The following is a 24102-nucleotide window of genomic DNA, read 5'->3' on the forward strand; positions in this document are numbered from 1 at the left end:
TAGGGCCGAAGGACAGCATAGTCATGTATATACAAACAAACCCACTAGACCAAGGAGGTCAAACTTATTTTGCCCCGGGGGCCACATTTGCTCTTCAGGTCTGGAAGTCCTCATAGAAAACGGGTTATATTTCATTGCCGTCAAAATATTCAGAAAATAGTCCACTATCCATAGTTTAAAAAAGGTTTGCTGTTTGATGCTCCCTGACTGTCCAGTGATTATTAGCGAGCTGGACAGTCAGGAAACTGCATGAATATGGGTCCATTATCATTTCTACTCATTAGACCCCCCCCCTGCCGTATGTTTGACATCCCTGCACTAGACATGATTTATTTCACCTTTATTTAGCCAGGTAGGCCAGTTGAGAATGCGCTCTCATTTACAACTGTGACTTGGCCAAGATAAAGCAAAGCAAAAACAACAACACAGAGTTACAGACTGTTACTCAAAGAGACACCGTCTAGCCTAAATAATAACGGAACACCCACTGGCCATAAAAGCCTTGGACTCAAACACACAGAATGCACAAAGCTATACACATTAGCTAAAAACACAAAAACAAGCTCTGCAGAGGTTTGTAAAGCACAAGCCAAATACATACACCAAAGTGAGAGTACTAAAATAGCTGCATGCTGACTGCAGGGTAAAAAGCCATGCACATATTCTGTTTAATAAGGAGTAACCTCGGCTTGCAGAGATTTCAGCTGCTTATGTATGTGATCACACATGTATGTGATTTATGTATGTGATACATGTATGTGATCACACATGTATGTGATTTATGTATGTGATCACATGTATACATGTATGTGATTTATGTATGTGATCACACATGTATACATGTATGTGATTTATGTATGTGATCACACATGTATACATGTATGTGATTTATGTATGTGATCACATGTATACACACAGAAACAGACACACACACACACACACATCCATGAGTGAATTGTCCTCACACCACTGAATAGATCGCAACAGAACAGAAGGAACCTGTCTCGAAGAGAACGAATGGAAAGTGTACTGTGGTCATATTGTGTAGTGTTCTGAATGCTGAGTCCTGCCTAGTGGTCACCAAGGAGATTAAGGGTCAAAGACAAGATTAGCATTAATGGACTTTTCATGATGATTATGATGATAACTACGACCCTAATCAGCAGGCAAGATAGTAAAGCACAATGCATGATAACAACTGACATTACAATTGTATGATCTGGGGAATTGGTGTGTGTAAAGTAGTTAAGTTGACAGGGGGTCATATCATTGAGATGTTTTAGAAGCTATTACAGTGTCTCATATGCACACTCTACGGTACAGTAGCACAGATAGGAGCTGAACACACACGCCCAACGACATCTCAGACCTTATGTAATGTAAGTGATTATTTTGATCTGAAGCACTAAACATTTTTTTGAAAATGAGGCCTCACAGCCAGATAAAGTAGATCTGTAAATCCCTTGAGAGGGGCAGGCAGGCAGTGTGGTTAAAAGCTCGCTGGTTGTTTTAATACCGTGTTCTGAACATTTCAATCAGGTGGAAAAATGGAAGCAACCATTTGTAATACAGGGTATTTTATCATCTCTGACAAAGGAGAAAGAAACCACTTGCAGCATGTGGCCAGTGTTGATGACATCAGCAAAGATGGGTTAGAGCATCATATTTTCATGTTAGTTATGAAATACCTATTAGATCATGCTCCATTGGGGGAAAAGATCAAGTCTTTCTTAGGTCAGGAATAGCATACAGATTGGATCCTTTTGTGTGTGACTGTTTGTGAGGAGTGTTTTGAATGGTATTTGCTGATCCATGACTAATATGAGGACAGGTGGTGCAGAAAACAACGTCCTCCTCTCTTGTCATATTTGACCCGTTCACGAACATCACATTAAACACTCCAAGGTTATGGCTAAATCAGCATGGAATTCCATTGTAAACCTTGGTGAAAACCCTGCAATGTGTAGGTGTTTAAATAATGTATGTGTATAACAACAATATCATCGGAGTTAATCCCTGTCAGAGAAGATCTTACGCTGCTCAGGGTGACTAAAGACAGATGAAGAGATTATTAAACTGTTCTCCCATCCCCTGAAATCCCACTTTCTCCTCTCTTTCTCTCCATAGCTCACACCCTCCTGCCTGGCTGACTGAGCAAGGACGTGCTCACTCACACCTAGGGTTGCAAACCAGCATTTTGGTATCTTTCAAGGATTTTATGTAATCTATCACAAGACATCTCGTGGCCCTTCTGGGTACTTCAGATTCTCACAGGTGTCTAATTTTCTCTGTGAGCTTTATATGTAAAATATATGAAATAATTCAATAAGATTTTAAAATAGAATGACAAAGTTTAAAACATGATCCTGAATATAGACCAACTTAGTGTTCAATATGAGGGTTTCAGCATTAAATATTTTTGTATACTTTTATTATGTCTATGTATTTGTTGTCAATGTTTTGGTGTCAAACTGGTGGCAGTCAATAGTTGGATGAGTTGCAGAGGTAATTGAAAATAACGCCTTTGTTAATTGGATGCTTTTTTTCATTAATTAGGCCATTTTCTCTTGAACCATATGGTCTACCTACTAGAAACTCAGGGACAATACAGACACATATATAACAAATGAATACTATATACCAACACATTTGTTTCAAGTTATGCAAGTATAAATTACTAAAGTTACGATAGATTGCCATAGATTTTCTGTTAATTACCGAAAATGCTGAAGTCGATGGTAGCTTTAGTAAATGATAAGTAGCTTTGCAACCCTACTCGCACCTCAGTGCCACTGGTTCTCCCTACTACAGCTCCCCTCCCCCTGCCCTGTCTATCTGTTGAACAAATCTCTGATAGGCTCAAAACGTATCAGGGTAAGCGATCAGATCAGACTATCTGCAGGCATCTGCTAATATTAAAAGTGATCATTTATGATTAGATTTTTATTAGGATCCCCATTAGCGTCAGCTATTCTTTCTGGGGTACGACACATAACAGAAATTGTAATCACACACAGCGTGCTGTTAATTCTCCTGTTGTAGTGAAAAGGAAATAGTGCGTGATTGTGACAAGCAAGTCTAGCAACGGGCAACTAGTTTCATTTTGTATAGCTCCTTTCAAAGGATATGTCAGAGCTGGTGATAATTAAACTGAAGACGCAAGCGAAGGTGTTTGTGTGCGTGCAAGCACGCTATTTTCCTCCAGGGCCGAGAGTCTACTATCGTTCATTATCACTTTCAACCAGCAGAAGTAAGTGGACACTGCTAGTGTCTAATAAGTTATCATATCTATTTGATGAGTGATGTGCTGCTGACTCACAGTATCACAGCCGCACACTGTGAACCTCAAAGTAGTTTTTTTTTCAATGTTGGTTTACACTCCAAATCACTTAACATTAGTAAACAGATTTTTGGATAGACTGATCATGTAAGCATGGTTTTTCATCATGTAACGGGATTCGTCCGGGATGAGAGATCGGACCAATATGCAGCGTGGTACGTGTTCGTCATGTTAAAATGAACAAAATCACTGAACACGAAAATACAAAATAACAAATTGAAAGACAGAAACTAAAACCGAAACAGTTCCGTGTGGAACACACAGACACAGAAAACAATCACCCACCAAACACAGGTGGGAAAAGGCTACCTAAGTATGATTCTCAATCAGAGACAACTAATGACACCTGCCTCTGAGAACCATAGCAGGCCCAACGCAAAATACAACATAGAAAAACAGACTGCCCACCCCAACTCACGCCCTGACCATACTAAAACAAAGACAAAACAAAGGAACTAAGGTCAGAACATGACACATCAGGCCTATTGCCTACAAAGGGTTGACTTAAATCTGAGAGGGCAACAGTGAGAGTATCCTACTAAATCAATAAACAGACCGATTCCATTTACTGGATCTACACTTACATGCCAGTCCCAGAGTTGAAAATCGGAGCATTCCAAATGAGACCATTACTGTTCCCTGCCCCATTAGCAGTACTGTGTTAGTAAATAATTCACAGCTGAGCCTGTGTGTGTTTTTTACCAGCCTTAGGTGGTAATAGGTGGATCACTACTCAGTCCTAATTACACAATGAGCTGCTACCTGGCCCTGGCTGCTCTGTCTAACAGGTAGGTCCTGTATGTGGCAAGACAGGCTCCTTAAGGCTAATCTACTGTATACTAATATTACAATACTGTTGTGAATGTGGACGATGTTCTCTCCTAAGAATGATTTTGCCTCGTAACAAACATTACACTACACCCACCTCAAAAATACTTCCATTGTGTAATGGAAATGTGTGTGTGTGTTTTCATAGGCCACAGATGTGGTGTGTTCGTCTGTTACTCCCCCTTTGATCCAGATGGTGTAAGTGTTTGTTTCCCTAGTGCTCTACCCTACTTTGAGGGCAAGCCCGGGGGACGTCTGTGCTTGTCTCCAACGGGAGAGAGAGAAAGAAAGGGGGGATATAGAGTTTGTGGGAGAGAGGGACGAGGTGATTAAAAGCAAAGGTACCAACACAAACTATTTTATTAGTTTTCCCATACACTAGCCTCCCAGAGTCATATTTCTTCAAGTTTGAATCCTTAATTGAAACCATAACAAAGTGGACACCCCAGCTCTGTTTTGGTAAAAAGGTAAGAGATGGGCCTGGAGAAATGTAACCACTCTCAGATTAATAGACCGAACTGAGGGATGGGCCTGGAGAAATTTAACCACTCTCAGATTCATAGACCGAGCTGAGGGATGGGCCTGGAGAAATTTAACCACTCTCAGATTCATAGACCGAGCTGAGGGATGGGCCTGGAGAAATTTAACCACTCTCAGATTCATAGACCGAACTGAGGGATGGGCCTGGAGAAATTTAACCACTCTCAGATTCATAGACCGAGCTGAGGGATGGGCCTGGAGAAATGTAACCACTCTCAGATTAATAGACCGAACTGAGGGATGGGCCTGGAGAAATTTAACCACTCTCAGATTCATAGACCGAGCTGAGGGATGGGCCTGGAGAAATTTAACCACTCTCAGATTCATAGACCGAGCTGAGGGATGGGCCTGGAGAAATTTAACCACTCTCAGATTCATAGACCGAGCTGAGGGTTGGGCCTGGAGAAATTTAACCACTCTCAGATTCATAGACCGAGCTATGGATGCAAGGATTGATCCTCCATGATATCAAAATTACATATTGAGGCAATACAGAGTTTGTTTACGTTTACGTTGTTTACAAACAAGCGTTATATTTTAGGTTCTGATGGGGGTATGACAGTTTATCTAAGTTCATGAGGTGTTTATAAGTTATATTCTTTAAGAATCAATGTAGCATTTAACGATTCTGGGTGTAATATATGGCTCTGGTGCCTCCTAGCATTTCATGTTTATTGCTGTGGGATGTCAGCTAACAGAGGAACAAGCTTTTGCCAGTTTCTGCCCAATGCTACAGTAAATTACTGTATGGTGATAGAACTGAGCTAAATGTTTGAACAAATCACTTAGAATTCACCTAGCTAAAGACATACTGATTGTATCAAGGGAAAAAACAAATACCAATTTCACACAGTCTGAGGCAGAATTCTTCAGTTTCAAAAGAGGGACATGTGAATGTTGCATCCCCACACAAAACAGCCTGAGCTGAGTTAAAGTGGAGAGATAAGAAAGAAAGCCAATACTGATTGAATAGGCAGGCGTTAGTTTGATTCTCTCTCTCTCTCTCTATTGACTCTTCGGTAGCAGATCCCAGAGGATCCATTAGTAGCCACCAGGTTCATTAGAAAGTAATATGTTTCCATGGCAACCAGCTTTTGACTTTCACTTTCAGGAATTCACTGATTTTACATATCAATGTAATTTCTGAGGATATAAAGCTGAGGCATTTGTTATCGGTTGACGTCTAAAATAGGCTAATGTGATCTAATGTGCACCGAGCTCTAAAAACACAATGGAATTGACACATTCCGCACATGCAGGAATTTGTATGTATTTCTAATTTCACAATGGAAAAACTTAGCCTTGAGCCAAGCATATCAAGCAAATCAACATGTCACACCGCTGCAGTGTTACCCTGATGTACCCTAACCCTCTCTCCTGGCATGAATCAGGAAGAACTTTATAGGTACACTGACATGAAATGCTGCCTATTCTTTGTGACAACCTTAGGGGGGATGACCTGTTGTACAACAACAAAAAACACCATGTTCATTGTATTTATTGGAAGTTGGAGAACAAAGACATTCTGAATGACGACAAGGAAGGAAGCAGCTGCGGCTAACCGTTCCCAAAAAGCTGCCCTGTTTTCGTGAATTATTATCCAGAAAGCTAAAGAGGTCAGAGCATCTCTCTCAAGCCATGGCCAGAGAAAACAGACGTGGCCTTCAGGGTCGGCGGCCGCTGTCTTTGGGACTGCTCTGCTTTGTTGTGGTAGCAGTTCTGTACCTCACGATAAATCTAACACAGCCCCCGGGCCAAACTCAGTGAAGCCTTTGTGTAAGCCTCAGTGCTGTTTAATACAGCATGTAGCAAAGACTGGATCGGGCTTACAGGAGCCTAATGCATCTCTGCCCACCTAGGCCCTGCTTTTCAGACACGTGCTCCCAGCAGCCAAGCAGAAAAACTTTGACAAACGTGTGAAATAATATCAAAATATAACTGCAGGTGCAGCAGGAAGGCCCGTGAATGTAGGCTAGGGAACGTCTGTTCACATTGTGAACCCTTTCAAGTCTTTTTTTTGTTATTTACAGCTGAGCAGCATAAAGTAAACAGCCTAGATGGAAGATCTTGAGACGGGTGACAACACGCCAGAGTGACAGCTGGAGTGGTGTTGCGCAACACCTTGGGGACACTGGTATGGAGGTCAACTAAACAGCATTTCCCTCGCAGCTCTTTTTTCTGAAGGGATTTTTATTTTATTTTTTATTTTTTTAAGACTGACTGACAGACAAAGTGCCTCCCTCCATGAGCGTCCCTCTGGAAAAATGTCACCCCAAACGCACACTTTATTCTGTCCCACATTCCATCTCTTTCTTTCGGGACCAAAGCCTTTGAACTCAAACCCTTTCAATTGTCTTTGGTCTCTCACTCATGTGGTTTTCAGTCACAGTAGTGTCAGGGGCCAGGGAAATACAGGTGTATGTCATGCCACACTGCTGAACGTAAAGCTAAACTTCAACAGTAACAGAGAGCAACATGAATAGGATTAGTGCCAGCTTCACTTCCAGAGTCCCTCTGTACTATGTTTAGTACACGTGTTTTTGTGTAATACGAAAAAAAGTTTGAGAACCAACTACAAAACTCGACTTTTGTTACAAATTCTTATGCTGGGATCAGATGAATCCTAGAGCCCAATAAATGATATAATAATATTCATAGAACCAAACCAGAGTTAAGCTCCACTGCGGTTGAGCTGGTGTTTTTAATCTAACCACTGACAATACCAGGATTATAATCCTACTCTGCTGGATCAGTACAGTCAGAAACCATTCTTTCAAAATCTCACCACAGCAGCTTTACTAACTTACCCTAGAGCCATAAAGGAGAAAGTACGTATTACATGCATACTGTATAAAAACAACAACAATAATGCATAATACACAGCTGATACTGCACTATTCACCATGCATGGCTTCCAGAGAGCCCACCTGGACAGCCTCTCACATTAACAATTAAAAGAGGATGAGCAACCTGATCTCTCCAATGGACTAGTCACTCGTGGAGCACAGACAGGGAGAATAAAGCCAAGCCAAGAGGGATAGGGCGCCAGGGTATCATGTGGGGCCATCTTGAGGAGAGAGAAGGGGGGTTGCAGAGAGTGGGTCTGAGTGGTGTGTGGTGGCATGGCAACTAAAAATCAGTTAGAGGGTCTCTCTATTTCCAAATGCACAATTTGAGGAGTCGCTTTCCACGAATAACCAGCAAAAAACACCTACTACTGTAACAGGTGCCCCACGGTTAGGCCCTCTCTCCCATTTAAATAAAGGGCTCATCAAGATAGACCAACAGCTATGGACTGTGAAGGGTTTATATGCTGAAGGGTTTATATTTGGAACATTATAATAGGTGAGGCCAAGCAACCAGATGCAGTTCAGACCCAGCAGTCATCAGGACATAATTCTCTGCCTCTGGCCCTTTGACACACATACAAACCTGAGTTTCGTCTTCAGAGACTCTATCCAGCCCATAAACTAAACCCATATTCACTCCCAGTCTGACCTGCCCTGAGTTGGAATTATTTTTATGAAGCTAGTCAAGAGAAAATGGTACATAATACCAATAGCATCATAAGTCATTGAATAGCAGAACCCCCCTGTAGAATGACAGACAGTGAGCTCTCCTAACAGACTTTCCTGAAACTGAAGTTGCATCGCAGTATTGTATCTATCATCATGAAGTCTTGGTTTACACTGTGCCCCAAGGTAAAGGAAGCCGAGAAGATACTTACAAATGATATTGATACATTCAAGTCTTTGTTTTCCACTTAGACAGAAAAAATGTACGGCGTTTTCTTGATGCATTTTTTTTGACTGTGTGTTGTGGTGGACTTGTAGATTTAACATACCATGTGTAATAAAAACATTATGAAGATATCCAAATGAGCATCACTGAGAGAATCTGACCTAGTAGGCTGATAAGTCAAATACTGTACAGACCTGTAACAAAGTTAAACTAGAAAACTGGCACTGGTTGGGTGTCATCAAGTTTCAGGATTTCAACTGTGTCATTCTCATGCTTTTGTTTGGATGGAAATCCCCTAAAGCATAATTTCAGATTTAATTCACAACCAGAAATAAAGTCATTGAGACTATCAAAGGCACTTACATAGCTACGATACTCACCATATTTCTTAACAGCCCTTGGGGCCTGTATTTTGTTTCACAGAGAGTTCACAGCAAATTACAGTAGAAGCCTGGGCTACTTTTTGGGCTCCTGGTCAGCTACCAATAGCCAAATGTATCCTCAAGAGACACCTTCATGGTCGGGTAACCTGTAGCTTTGGGCTTTCTGTTAATAAACGACACATTGTACTTGTTGATACATTTAGAAATGAGTCAAAAACACAGATACCAGAATCCAACAACTGCATACTTCAGTAGAAGCACAGAGTCTTGACAAGCCTCACGCAGCGCAATGACAGACCGCTTATTAAAGAATGGCTACCAGTCAACCGCATAACCTGACAGACAGAGGAGCGCGTGGAAAGGGATCTTCTCTTACCTTTATTCCTTGTTGTTGAGTGGTTAACGTCAATTTGGTTTCATCCAACAGTAAAACTTCACAATAAAACTCCTCCTGGGGAGCACAGAAGCAACTCATGTCTTTCTTTTTACGGGAGTGGGGGGGTAAAGCAACACTGCACTGACTTAGCGGACTTCTGTCAATTCAATGATAAAATAATGGACTAATGCTGGTACTAAATAAAAGTCAAATTCATCATGTGGTTTTCTTCAATAAAACACTCCTTAGCCAGTCCTTGTATTGTCTATGATCTGCAAAAAAAGACAGAACCATTAAAATTATAGAATTATCAGAATACATTTCATTGAAACGAACCTTTCAAAATAAGGATTAAAGCAGCCTTGAGGGCAATATACTTGTCACAATACTGTAAAAATGCTTAGAATAAAAATACATTGTAATTTTATAAGGTTCCCAATAGGCTACACACCTTTGTGCTCTATCCAAAATAATTGTGAAACCTTGGCTTGCAGCTTATTCTTTCAACAAATCAGCCTCCATTAAATGTTGAGCTTTGGGTACAGTATGTGAAGCCTACTTCTTTATAAACCGTAGTTTATAGTTAACTCCCGGACCGCAAGGTTCCTTCCTTTTATTGTGTTCAATAAACACGAGTTATGCGATCTTCACTGCCCTCCAGCTCCAATATTCATAGATATGCAAGAAAAATAGGAATTCCTTTCAGTGTGATCCGCTTTTTGATCTCCAAGTCTTTAATTTGTATTTGTCTTATATCTGGCAATCCTACTAAAAGTGAAGACAGAGGCTTAGCCTGCACCTGTCCCGTCGGCTTAGAAAAATGAGGCAAAATCTCGCCGCTCTTCAGCATTGCAGACAGCCCGTTGCTAAGGAGCGGTGCCCATCTCTCACGACAAAGCTTCCCGACACAAAATGACTCCGCCCTTCTGGACTTTCCACCAATTGAAGCCATACCGACAATATACATTCATAGATTATACAATCATGCCACCTGTTGGAGATTTGAAAACTGGTCTCTCTGTCTCTGTATATCAAATCAAATGTTATTTGTCACATGCGCCAAATACAACAGGTTTAGACCTTACCGTGAAATGCTTATTTACAAGCCCTTAACCAACAATGCAGCTGTAAGAAAATAGAGTTAAGAAAATGAATACGAAAGAAACTAAAGTAAAATAAATTAATTAAGCAACACAATAAAATAACAATAATGAGGTTATTTTCAGGGGTTACCCGTACAGAGTCAATGTGCAGGGCCTTTCTCTGACACCGCCTAGTATATAGGTCCTGGATGGCAGGAACTTTGAGGATCTGGGGACCCATGGCAAATCTTTTCAGTCTCCTGAGGGGGAAAAGGTGTTGTTATGCCCTCTTCACAACTTTCTTGGTGTGTTTGGACCATGATAGTTTGTTGGTGATGTGGACACCAAGGAACTTGAAACTCTCAACCCGCTCCACTACAGCCCCGTTGATGTGAATGGGGGCGTGTTCGGCCCTCCTTTTCCTGTAGTCCACGATTATCTCTTTTGTCTCATTCACGTTGAGGGAGGTTGTTGTCCTGGCACCACTCTGCCAGGTCTCTGACCTCCTCCCTATAGGCTGTTTCATCGTTGTCGGTCATCAGGCCTACCACTGTTGTGTGTAAGTTAAGGAAACTTAATTATGGTGTTGGAGTTGTGGGTGAACATGGAGTGCAGGAGGGGACTAAACACACACCCCTGTGTTGAGGATCCAGTTGCAGAAGAAGGTGTTTTGTCCCAGGGTCCTTAGCTTAGTGATGAGCTTTGTGGTTACCATTTGTGTTGAATGCTGAGCTGTAGTCAATTAACAGCATTCTCACATAGGTGTTCCTTTTGTCCTGATGGGAAAGGGCAATGTGGAATGCGATTTAGATTGCATTCATCTGTGGATCTGTTGGGGCGGTAAGCGAATTGGAGGGGGTCTAGGGTTTCCGGGATAATGGTGTTGATGTGAGCCATGACCAGCCTTTCAAAGCACTTCATGGCTACCAAAGTGAGTGCTACGGGCCAGTAGTAATTTAGGCAGGTTACCTTCATTTCTTGGTTACAGGGACTATGGTGGTCTGCTTGAAACATGTAGGTACACAGACTCAGTCAGGGAGAGGTTGAAAATGTCAGTGAAGTGACTTGCCAGTTGGTGTGCGCATGCTCTGAGTACACGTCCTGGTAACCTGACTGGCCCCAGGCCTTGAGATTGTCGACCAATCAAAAAAGTCTTGCTCACATAGGCTACGGAGAGCGTGATCACACAGTCGTCTGGAACAGCTGGTGCTCTCATGCATGCTTCAGTGCATTAAAGTCTCCGGGCCACTAGGAGCGCCGCTTATGGATGAGCATTTTCTTGTTTGCTTAAGGCCTTATACAACTCGTTGAGTGCAGTCTTAGTGCCAGCGTCGGTCTGTGGTGGTAAATAGACGGCAACAAAAAATATAGATGAAAAGTCTTGGTATGGTCTAGAGTTTATCATGAGGTACTCTACCTCAGGCGAGCAATACCTCAAGACTAACTTAGTATTAGACATTGCGCACCAGCTGTTATTCACAAATAGACATACAGTGCCTTTGCAAAAGTATTCATCCCCCTTGGCATTTTTCCTATTTTGTTGCATTTACAACCTGTAATTTAAATAGATTTTTATTTGGAATTTATGTAATGGACATACACAAAATAGTCCAAATTGGTTAAGGGAAATTAAAAACACAACTTGAAGCCTCCTTGAAGCCAATTACCTTCAGAAGTCACCTAATTAGTTAGATTGAACACAGGTGGACTTTATTTAAGTGTCACATGATCTGTCACATGATCTCAGTATATATACACACATGTTCTGAAAGGCCCCAGAGTCTGCAACACCACTAAGCAAGGGGCACCACCAAGCAAGGGGCACCACCAAGCAAGGGGCACCATGAAGACCAAGGAGCTCTCCAAACAGGTCAGGGACAAAGTTGTGGAGAAGTACAGATCAGGGTTGGGTTATAAAAACATATCTGAAACTTTTAACATCCCACGGAGCACCATTAAATCCATTTTTTTTAAATGGAAAGAATATGGCACCACAACAAACCTGCCAAGAGGGCCACCGACCAAAGCTCACTGACCAGGCAATGAGGGCATTACTCAGAGGCAACAAAGAGACCAAAGAACCCTGAAGGAGCTGCAAAGCTCCACAGTGGAGATTGGAGTATCTATCCATAGGACCACTTTAAGCAGTACACTCCACAGAGCTGGGCTTTACAGAAGAGAGGCCAGACAAAAATAATCAAACACGTTTGGTGTTCGCCAAAAGTCACTTGGGAGACTTTTCAAACATATGAAAGAAGGTACTCTGGTCTGATGATACTAAAATTTAGCTTTTTAGCCATCAAGGAAAACACTATGTCTGGTGCAAACCCAACACCTCTCATCACCCAGAGAATACCATCCCCACAGTGAAGCATGATGGTGGCAGCATCATGCTGTGGGGATATTCTTCCTCGACAGTGACTGGGAAACTGGTCAGAATTGAAGGATGGCGCTAAATACAGGGAAATGATTGAGGGAAACCTGTTTCAGTCTTCCAGAGATTTGAGCCTGGGACAGTGGTTCACCTTCCAGCAGGACAATGACCCTAAGCATACTGCTAAAGCAACACTTGAGTGATTTAAGGGGAAAAATGTAAATGTCTTGGAATGTCCTAGTCAAAGCCCAGACCTCAATCCAATTGAGAATCTGTGGTATGACTTAAAGACTGCTGTACACCAGCAGAACCCATCCAACATGAAGGAGCTGGAGCAGTTTTGCATTGAAGAATGGGCAAATATCCCAGTGGCTAGATTTGCCAAGCTTATAGAGACATACTGCAAGAGATTAATAGTTATGCACGCTCAAGTTTTCAGTTTTTTTTGTCTTATTTCTTGTTTGTTTCATAATAAAACATATTTTGCATCTTCAAAGTGGTAGGCATGTTGTGTAAATCAAATGATACCATCCCCCCAAAATCTATTTTAATTCCAGGTTGTAAGGCAACAAAATAGGAAGAATTCCAAGAGGGGTGAATACTTTCGCAAGCCACTGTACTTGAGGGAAACCTGTGTAATTCTTCCAAAGATTTGAGACTGGGACGAAGGTTCCCCTTCCAGCAGGACAATGACCTTTCATCTTACCGGACATAGCTGTTCTGTCCTGCTGATGCACAGAAAACCCAGCCAACTGTATATGATCCGCGGCGTCATTCAGACACAACTTGGTGAAACACAAGATATTACAGTTCTTAATGTCCGGTTGGCAGGATAGTCTCAAACGGAACTCATTCGGTTTATTCTCCAGTGATTACACATTGGCCAATAGAACAGATGGTAGAGGCAGGTTACCCAGTCGCCGACAAAATCTCACAAGCACCCTGATTTTCGCCCCCTGTATTTACTTATTTTCTTCATGCAAACATTATATCCTTCGCAGAAGACTTCTTCTCTGAGGTGAGTAATCGCTGTTCTGATATCCAGAAGCTCTTTTCGTTCATAATTTATTTTTTATTTTTTACCTTTATTTTACTAGGCAAGTCAGTTAAGAACAAATTCTTATTTTCAATGACAGCCTAGGAACAGTGGGTTAACTGCCTGTTCAGGGGCAGAACGACAGATTTGTACCTTGTCAGCTCGGGGATTCGAACTTGCAACCTTTCGGTTACTAGTCCAACGCTCTAACCAATAGGCTACCCCAATTTGTGTAACGTGTTAATTAGATATGGCAAAAATAATTCATCTTAATTTAAGATGGCTAGGCTACCCTGCCGCCCCAGGAGAGACAGTAGCATCAAAATGATGTACAAAATAAGTTACAAACAATGTGAAAAACACAAAAAATATCACAATTGGTTAGGAGCCCGTAAAACAGCAGCCATCCCCTCCGGTGTCTCTCTCTCTCCCTCTCTCTCTCTCTGTGTGTGGCCATTGGCAGGCTATATATAATGCAAAATGCCAAGCCACCACTGTAGGCTACAGTAAATTGCAGTGAGATAATATTGCAACTTTATTTTGAGTTTTTTAGTAGCATTGCCATAGGCCTAAACTACAAAAAAAAATTTGAGCAAGTGCTACCTTGATTTATCCTGACCTCTGGTGGTTGGTCTTTGCCAATGCCTGCGTAATAAAGAGAGTTAGCAAGCAAAAGTTGTTGATTGCAGTTTTGCACAATGTCAAGAAATATGTAAGAGTAGGCTATTTCTTCATTGTCATTAAGTTGTTCTATTCACTGGGCTTATTGCCAATAAGTTTTTCTTTTGCATACTATAACAACACAGAAGTCCTTGACATGCAGAATACACAATTGAATAAAAGGTCATTGTTGTCACTTGCCAGTAAAATGTGTTAGGCAGACCTACATGCTTTCAATGACTTTCGCTGAAAGTGGGTCTGTGGGCCTAGTGCCATATTTAAATCAAGTAGACTGGTAGGCCTAGGCTTCCCCTTTTTTCTGACCACACAGATATCAGATCGACAAGAAAAATGTAAACACTTTATATGTAAACAAAGTCAATCTCAGATGTTGTTTTCTTTCTCACGGCCCGAGGGCGGGTACCCTTTGCGCGTCATCAAGCATGCGCGCATGCTGACAGTACAGACAACATGGCATAACGAAGGGAGCAAGCGTACGACGAAAAAAAGAAGCGGAGGAAGACACAAAAGAAAGTTTACTTAAGAGTCTGAAGAGTGTGTAGCAACGTTTATAATGGACCCTCGTTTAAAGTTAGTTTCGCGGTTTCGATAGGGGACTTTTCACCCTGGAGCGCGTCTCTATAAACGTATTGGTGCAGAGAGGAGCGAATGTTGATACAGGTAAGACCATTTACCTAAGCTAAATGTTAGCTCGCTATTTTAGTTCATTAGTTGGCGAACAAGCTGCTAACATTACTCATTAGCTAGGAGGCAGCCTGTTTTGACTGGAACAAAACTGCACATTAATCTGGCAACGCAACAAGTACCTCCGGTACGCCTTTTCAACCGAGTAGGACTCGAACTCGTTTAAACTATTTTGAGCATGGCTATGAAAAGGAGCTGGCATAAAAGTTCTCAGTTTAGTTTGCGTGCTAGCTTCTGATGTACAGTAGCCTACATTTAGCCCAGGCTACTGCTAGTTGTCAGGAACGCAGCAAAGAAGACTGCACTTTTCTTTTGGCAAGCTGCCCACACTTTGAAGCGCATTAAATTGATTGTTTAAATAACCGAGCAGCGTTCAGTGCAGTACATTATTTGAACGTTTCCAATTGAGTGTCACGAGTCTGTTACAAAGTTTGCCTTTTTTCGAAGAACTTGCTACAATGTTATGTTGCAATTTGCCACGCTTACTTTACGTTCCACAAACCTTGTCTGGCTTTCTACTTTGTATCCAGTAGGCAGGGAAACCCGTTTAGGTGATCAGCTGGGAGTGTTTGCCATTCAGGCTGCGGCTCGGCCATATTGTGCAAGTGTTTGTCACATGTGAATTGCATCAATATTGAATTTAAAGCTGGGTAAACACTACCTATTGATATTTGTACATGTTTGTGCAGCAGAAGGAAAACCGCACAGATAACCGTTATGAAATTACCACTATTTAAAAACCACATGGAAACTGGAGAGATTTTTACATCACTAGTTAGAGGGCAACCTGCAGAAAAACCAGATGCATTTTCATACAGTGGTCACAAAAACGGTTGCACGTCCTGTTTTAAAAATGAACACCGCTCAAAAACCACACGGAATCTAGCAATAATGTGTATGTCACTGGTTAGAGGACAATTTGTAGAAGACCGCTAGCTACATTTTGAAGTGTTGCATTTTGATTCAAGTGTGTCCAAGGTTCTACACTAACTTTTGACACGTTTCAGTTGGTGGCACCAATTTTTGTATATACTTAAACATAATAATATATGTTAACCTGTCCCATAATGTGCCTGCATTTCATACTAAACCAGGCTAATAATGACTAGCATTCTTTTAAATTGGCATGCCATTGTGTTCTTACAGTGATTAGGGTTGGGCGGTATTCAGATTTTCACATTGTCATACTGTCCTCCTCGCACCCCAGGATTTACTGTATGACTGGTTTAGTACACAAGGCCCCCGCCCCCCAGACATTAGCATAAGTCAGAGCAAATTTCCATGGCGAAAATAAATGAATTGCAGAAACAGGCAATCCAGCTCATAAAGTTATACATGTATACACTGAATTAAAATATAAACAACATGTAAAGTGTTAGTCCCATGTTTCATGAGTTGAAATAAAATATTCTAGAAATGTTCCATATGCACAAAAAGCTTATTTCGCTCAAATTTTGAGCAGAAATTTGTTTGCAACCCTGTTAGATTTGATCCTTTGCCAAGATCAAGAAACTGATTAAACAGCTTGATCATTTTACATGCAACTCTAAAATGTGCAATGCCACAGATGTCTCAAGTTGAGGGAGCGTGCAATTGGTATGCTCACTGCAGGAATGTCCACCAGAGTTGTTGTCAAAAAATGCAATGTTAATTTCTCTACCATGAGCCACCTCCAACGTAATTTAGAGAATTTGGCAGTATGTCCAACCGGCCTCACAACCGCAGACCACTTGTAATGTGTGGGCAAGCGGTTTACTGATGTCAATGTTGGGAACAGAGTACCCCATGGTGGGGTTATGGTATGATCAGGCATAAGCATCAGATAATGAACACAATTGCATTTTATCGATGGCAATTTTAATGCACAGAGATACCGTGACAATCCTGAGGCCTATTGTCGTGCCATTCATGGGATGCTCTGGATGAATCGTTTACGACAGCGTGTACCAGTTCCAGACAATATCCACCAACACGTTTATTTTTACGTAGGTTGTGAAATCAATAGATTAGGGATATATTTAAATTCACTTATTTCCTTATCAACTGCATCTTTAAAGTTGTTGCATGTTGAATTTATATTTTTGTTCAGTGTAGGTAGGAGCTACCGAATGTCGTCATTTTTGTTGAGTTTGGACATTTCAAAAGCGGATATGAACGAGAGGCATTGTGTGCAAATGAAGCTTTGACATTGTCTGAAGGAAGAGCATTACTGGCTCTCCAGCAGCATGTCTACACGCTGAGTCTGAAGTCACTAGGGCAACGGGCCTGCCTGCTTTTCTCAGAGAAGATGGGGGAGGATCATATGAGCCAGAGGCGAACCCCCCCCCCCAAAAAAACCCCACAAGGAAATAAAGTCAGTGGCAGCTGTACAAATAACTCAGCCAAAGGGCTTTGACTTCACAAACATGTTAGAAATTGAACACAATATGATGCCCTGTCACCTTATTCAGTTAGCCACTTACTTAGATAGCAGTGTTAAACCGGGTTAACATAGTTCTGGGGGTAGGAAAGAACACAAATAGCTTTTGTAAATGCAGATATAAAATGCTGCTTGTTGTAATTTCTGCTTGGCTTCAACCAAATTTTGTGCTTCAGTTGCGCTTCTAAACTCAGATGAGAATTCACGAATGGGCGTTCTATCAGCAGACAGCGCTCTGACTGATGTGTAGCTACTTTTCAATGTACTTTTCTCAGTGTAGCCAGCCTATTTTTCTCCAGTAAAATGCTAGAAACTTTAAGCCAAACATTAGCAAATGTAGCTGGCTACGTTCTTTCTATGATAGGCCTAAACATTAGAAATATGATGGCCATGCATCACTTTAGCAAAAAATACCGTTTTCATTGTAAGTTAATTTACTCTGGCTGCTAGCCAAATAGTGTTGAGCTTCTGTTATCTGATATAACTGAAGCTATTTTTGGCCAAATGTGATACTCAAATGTATTTTCTGTGAAGGATAACTATAGTTGCATGTCGCTGGTCACTCTATTGAAGCAAAAAAACACTGACTTTCAATATAAACCGAGTCCCCAGTCAATACACAGCTGGACCTGCTTTCTCTCGTTGTGCTATTTACAAACACGCGACTGGCTCAACTGTTCAGGGGAACTACTTAAGCTTCATAATGTGACAGTTGAAATGAAGAATGCAATCTGCTTTATCTCCCTAACATATTGCACAAGTTGACTGCAGGTATTTACTTAAATAGCTACAAAATTTCAGAAATACTGTAGTTTCAATGGTAATGGGAAAACTATCCTGTGGCTCAAATCAAAATCAAATCAAATTTTATTTGTCACATACACATGGTTAGCAGATGTTAATGCGAGTGTAGCGAAATGCTTGTGCTTCTAGTTCCGACAATGCAGTAATAACGAGCAAGTAATCTAACTAACAATTCCAAAAAAAAACTACTGTCTTATACACAGTGTAAGGGGATAAAGAATATGTACATAAGGATATATGAATGAGTGATGGTACAGAGCAGCATAGGCAAGATACAGTAGATGATATCGAGTACAGTATATACATATGAGATAAGTATGTAAACCAAGTGGCATAGTTAAAGTGGCTAGTGATACATGTATTACATAAGGATGCAGTCGATGATATAGAGTACAGTATCAACGTATGCATATGAGATGAACAATGTAGGGTAAGTAACATTATATAAGGTAGCATTGTTTAAAGTGGCTAGTGATATATTTACATAATTTCCCATCAATTCCCGTGATTAAAGTGGCTGGAGTAGAGTCAGTGTCATTGACAGTGTGTTGGCAGTAGCCACTCAATGTTAGTGGTGGCTGTTTAACAGTCTGATGGCCTTGAGATAGAAGCTGTTTTTCAGTCTCTCGGTCCCAGCTTTGATGCACCTGTACTGACCTCGCCTTCTGGATGACAGCGGGGTGAACAGGCAGTGGCTCGGGTGGTTGATGTCCTTGATGATCTTTATGGCCTTCCTGTAGCATCGGGTGGTGTAGGTGTCCTGGAGGGCAGGTAGTTTGCCCCCGGTGATGCGTTGTGCAGACCTCACTACCCTCTGGAGAGCCTTACGGTTGAGGGCGGTGCAGTTGCCATACCAGGCGGTGATACAGCCCGCCAGGATGCTCTCGATTGTGCATCTGTAGAAGTTTGTGAGTGCTTTTGGTGACAAGCCGAATTTCTTCAGCCTCCTGAGGTTGAAGAGGCGCTGCTGCGCCTTCCTCACGATGCTGTCTGTGTGAGTGGACCAATTCAGTTTGTCTGTGATGTGTATGCCGAGGAACTTAAAACTTGCTACCCTCTCCACTACTGTTCCATCGATGTGGATGGGGGTGTTCCCTCTGCTGTTTCCTGAAGTCCACAATCATCTCCTTAGTTTTGTTGACGTTGAGTGTGAGGTTATTTTCCTGACACCACACTCCGAGGGCCCTCACCTCCTCCCTGTAGGCCGTCTCGTCGTTGTTGGTAATCAAGCCTACCACTGTTGTGTCGTCCGCAAACTTGATGATTGAGTTGGAGGCGTGCATGGCCACGCAGTCGTGGGTGAACAGGGAGTACAGGAGGGGGCTCAGAACGCACCCTTGTGGGGCCCCAGTGTTGAGGATCAGCGGGGAGGAGATGTTGTTGCCTACCCTCACCACCTGGGGCGGCCCGTCAGGAAGTCCAGTACCCAGTTGCACAGGGCGGGGTCGAGACCCAGGGTCTCGAGCTTGATGACGAGCTTGGAGGGTACTATGGTGTTGAATGCCGAGCTGTAGTCGATGAACAGCATTCTCACATAGGTATTCCTCTTGTCCAGATGGGTTAGGGCAGTGTGCAGTGTGGTTGAGATTGCATCGTCTGTGGACCTATTTGGGCGGTAAGCAAATTGGAGTGGGTCAAGGGTGTCAGGTAGGGTGGAGGTGATATGGTCCTTGACTAGTCTCTCAAAGCACTTCATGATGACGGATGTGAGTGCTACGGGGCGGTAGTCGTTTAGCTCAGTTACCTTAGCTTTCTTGGGAACAGGAACAATGGTGGCCCTCTTGAAGCATGTGGGAACAGCAGACTGGTATAGGGATTGGTTGAATATGTCCGTAAACACACCGGCCAGCTGGTCTGCGCATGCTCTGAGGGCGCGGCTGGGGATGCCGTCTGGGCCTGCAGCCTTGCGAGGGTTAACACGTTTAAATGTCTTACTCACTTCGGCTGCAGTGAAGGAGAGACCGCATGATTCCGTTGCAGGCCGTGTCAGTGGCACTGTATTGTCCTCAAAGCGGGCAAAAAAGTTATTTAGTCTGCCTGGGAGCAAGACATCCTGGTCCGTGACTGGGCTGGGTTTCTTCCTGTAGTCCGTGATTGATTGTAGACCCTGCCACATACCTCTTGTGTCTGAGCCGTTGAATTGAGATTCTACTTTGTCTCTGTACTGGCGCTTAGCTTGTTTGATAGCCTTGCGGAGGGAATAGCTGCACTGTTTGTATTCAGTCATGTTACCAGACACCTTGCCCTGATTAAAAGCAGTGGTTCGTGCCTTCAGTTTCACACGAATGCTGCCATCAATCCACGGTTTCTGGTTAGGGAATGTTTTAATCGTTGCTATGGGAACGACATCTTCAACGCACGTTCTAATGAACTCGCACACCGTATCAGCGTATTCGTCAATGTTGTTGTCTGACGCAATACGAAACATCTCCCAGTCCACGTGATGGAAGCAGTCTTGGAGTGTGGAGTCAGCTTGGTCGGACCAGCGTTGGACAGACCTCAGCGTGGGAGCTTCTTGTTTTAGTTTCTGTCTGTAGGCAGGGATCAACAAAATGGAGTCGTGGTCAGCTTTTCCGAAAGGGGGCGGGGCAGGGCCTTATATGCGTCGCGGAAGTTAGAGTAACAATGATCCAGGGTCTTTCCACCCCTGGTTGCGCAATCAATATGCTGATAAAATTTAGGGAGTCTTGTTTTCAGATTAGCCTTGTTAAAATCCCCAGCTACAATGAATGCAGCCTCCGGATAAATCGTTTCCAGTTTGCAGAGAGTTAAATAAAGTTCGTTCAGAGCCATCGATGTGTCTGCTTGGGGGGGGATATATACGGCTGTGATTATAATCGAAGAGAATTCTCTTGGTAGATAATGCGGTCTACATTTGATTGTGAGGAATTCTAAATCAGGTGAACAGAAGGATTTGAGTTCCTGTATGTTTCCTTCATCACACCATGTCACGTTGGCCATAAGGCATACGCCCCCGCCCGTCTTCTTACCAGAGAGATGTTTGTTTCTGTCGGCGCGATGCGTGGAGAAACCCGCTGGCTGCACCGCTTCGGATTGCGTCTCTCCAGTGAGCCATGTTTCCGTGAAGCAGAGAACGTTACAGTCTCTGATGTCCCTCTGGAATGCTACCCTTGCTCGGATTTCATCAACCTTGTTGTCAAGAGACTGGACATTGGCAAGAAGAATGCTGGGGAGTGGTGTACGATGTGCCCGTCTCCGGAGTCTGACCAGAAGACCGCTTCGTTTCCCTCTTTTTCTGAGTCGTTTTTTTTTTTTTGGTCGCTGCATGTGATCCACTCGGTTACACTGGTTGTAAGGCAGAACTCAGGATCCGCATCGCGAAAAACATATTCTTGGTCGTACTGATGGTGAGTTGACGCTGATCTTATATTCAGTAGTTCTTGTCGGCTGTATGTAAAGAAACCTAAGATGACCTGGGGTACTAGTGTAAGAAATAACACGTAAAAAAACAAAAAACTGCATAGTTTCCTAGGAACGCGAAGCGAGGCGGCCATCTCTGTCGGCGCCGGAAGTCAAAAAACTACTTCTAAATCCTTTGTATACTGCCCAAACCTAATTTGGATAGATTTACTGTAACAGCAAAGAAAATAAACTGTTTAATTCAGATGCACACCAGCCAGCCAGTTTGGTTAGCAGTGTTTCTGTAGTACAGCCACCTAGCACTGCTGTTTGGTTAGCAGTGTTTCTGTAGTGCAGCCACCTAGCACTGCTGTTTGGTTAGCAGTGTTTCTGTAGTGCAGCCACCTAGCACTGCTGTTTGCTTAGCAGTGTTTCTGTAGTGCAGCCACCTAGCACTGCTGTTTGCTTAGCAGTGTTTCTGTAGTATAGCCACCTAGCACTGCTGTTTGGTTAGCAGTGTTTCTGTAGTACAGCCACCTAACACTGCTGTTTGGCTAGCAGTGTTCCTGTAGTGCAGCCACCTAGCACTGCTGTTTGCTTAGCAGTGTTTCTGTAGTGCAGCCACCTAGCACTGCTGTTTGCTTAGCAGTGTTTCTGTAGTGCAGCCACCTAGCACTGCTGTTTGCTTAGCAGTGTTTCTGTAGTGCAGCCACCTAGCACTGCTGTTTGCTTAGCAGTGTTTCTGTAGTGCAGCCACCTAGCACTGCTGTTTGCTTAGCAGTGTTTCTGTAGTGCAGCCACCTAGCACTGCTGTTTGCTTAGCAGTGTTTCTGTAGTGCAGCCACCTAGCACTGCTGTTTGCTTAGCAGTGTTTCTGTAGTGCAGCCACCTAGCACTGCTGTTTGCTTAGCAGTGTTTCTGTAGTGCAGCCACCTAGCACTGCTGTTTGCTTAGCAGTGTTTCTGTAGTGCAGCCACCTAGCACTGCTGTTTGCTTAGCAGTGTTTCTGTAGTGCAGCCACCTAGCACTGCTGTTTGCTTAGCAGTGTTTCTGTAGTGCACGTGATGGATTTTTCTAAACAAATGGCCACTGGATTGATGCAAATAATCATTATTCTGCAAGGTAGCCATAAGCTACTTTGTCGTTACCTTTTTAATTTCCTTTCCGTCTACTTGAAGACAGCCTAACTATCATTAACATTGCTAATGGCTACACAAAATTGTAGACATACAAGCCCACAGGGCTTGACGTTCAGGTACATTCACCAGTGACACACCGGGCCAGTGCCAACTGAAAGCTACTGGCCCGAATGGAGGGGAGAAAAACAAAAATACTGGCCTGACAGGAAAGCAAATGATACGTGCATAACTTCAATAACAGGAGTTTTTCTTTCATTTGCAGGATGAACAAGTAGCCTATACAGGGTTAATACAGACATTGTTGAGTCAAATTCAAGGACTTTCAAATAGTTTTTCAAGCCCTCAATTGTAATTTGAGGACCAATGTTTTATATTGTATTGTTGTAATAGCCTAACGAGAAGAGAACTCCCCCAAAATGTATGCAAAAAAAAATCTGCAACAACACTTTAAGAATAATGCTCTTTTTAATAGGCCTACCTAATGGCATTCACATTTTTACATTCGAAAATGTCAATGTGTGCGTTGCCTGACTAAATAGACAGCATGCTCCATACACAAACACACTCATGAAGTCCTGTCTGTGGTAGCAAGTCAGTCTCATCATTTTAAGATGTTATTGTAACATTAAAGAAAGCGACCAAAGGACGGGCATCCTTTCTTATGCAACGCTTTGTATTGAAAACCAAGTTGAAGGCAACATTTCAATATTGTTTTGCTCATAATATAACCTCACATGGGTCTTACGGCAACAACATTTCAACTGCGAGAAACAAACTAAAGCACCCACATCTCTCAAGCAGATCAGAAATGAAATGGCAGAATATTTATATTAGAGCAGTAGAATTTATAAATCGGCTACCATGACTTCAATGACTTTTCTAGAACCATAACTGAAATGCGCATTCCAAATATTCAACCAAGACTTGGAACTTTTTAGATACCTGGTTTGCATACCTATTCTTGCCTTAGCATTTACTGGTAGACGTCATAATTTGGAACATCTTTCCTACTCCTACCGGTGATTTGGTCTCCGGTAAGCTGCTCCACACAACATCCAGCTGTTTGAGAGCTGCACGCTTTCTCTGCCTGACAGATTATCTGTTGCCCCCCCCTACTCAACTGGCAGACCGCGGACCAGATCCAGACCCTGAATGGGGTCAATAGGAACTGCGGGTCCTGACAACAAAAAATGAAATGCTAAACTTTTTATGCGGAGGGAACTTGGTCGGGCTTCAACCCCCGGTATCATTTTAATCCACAAATCCAAACATTTGTGGAATTGCAGGAAATTAACTTTAAAACTGCAATTTTCTC

The 24102-nt window shown here is 42.6% G+C and overlaps 2 protein-coding genes across 4 annotated transcripts in view; one reads left to right on the plus strand and one right to left on the minus strand.

Annotated features, from left to right (window-relative positions):
* Window positions 1-10065, minus strand: part of LOC112219718 (band 4.1-like protein 4) — a 91755-nt gene extending 81690 nt beyond the window's left edge. For all 3 annotated transcript variants that reach the window (XM_024381244.2, XM_024381245.2, XM_024381243.2), the window contains exons 1-2: window positions 9660-10065; window positions 9209-9480 (exon numbers count right to left, since the gene is read on the minus strand). In XM_024381244.2, coding sequence (XP_024237012.2) covers window positions 9209-9307 — 99 coding nt within the window. In that variant the 5' untranslated portion in view covers window positions 9308-9480; window positions 9660-10065. The remainder of the gene's footprint in view (window positions 1-9208; window positions 9481-9659) is intronic.
* A 4740-nt stretch (window positions 10066-14805) lies between these two features.
* The window catches only part of LOC112219719 (adenomatous polyposis coli protein), an 80222-nt gene continuing 70925 nt past the window's right edge, over window positions 14806-24102 (plus strand). The window contains exon 1 of the mRNA XM_024381246.2: window positions 14806-15041. The gene's annotated coding sequence lies outside the window, so the exon portion shown is untranslated. The remainder of the gene's footprint in view (window positions 15042-24102) is intronic.

Source organism: Oncorhynchus tshawytscha, linkage group LG20 (genome assembly GCF_018296145.1).
Source record: "Oncorhynchus tshawytscha isolate Ot180627B linkage group LG20, Otsh_v2.0, whole genome shotgun sequence".
NCBI lineage: Eukaryota > Metazoa > Chordata > Actinopteri > Salmoniformes > Salmonidae > Oncorhynchus > Oncorhynchus tshawytscha.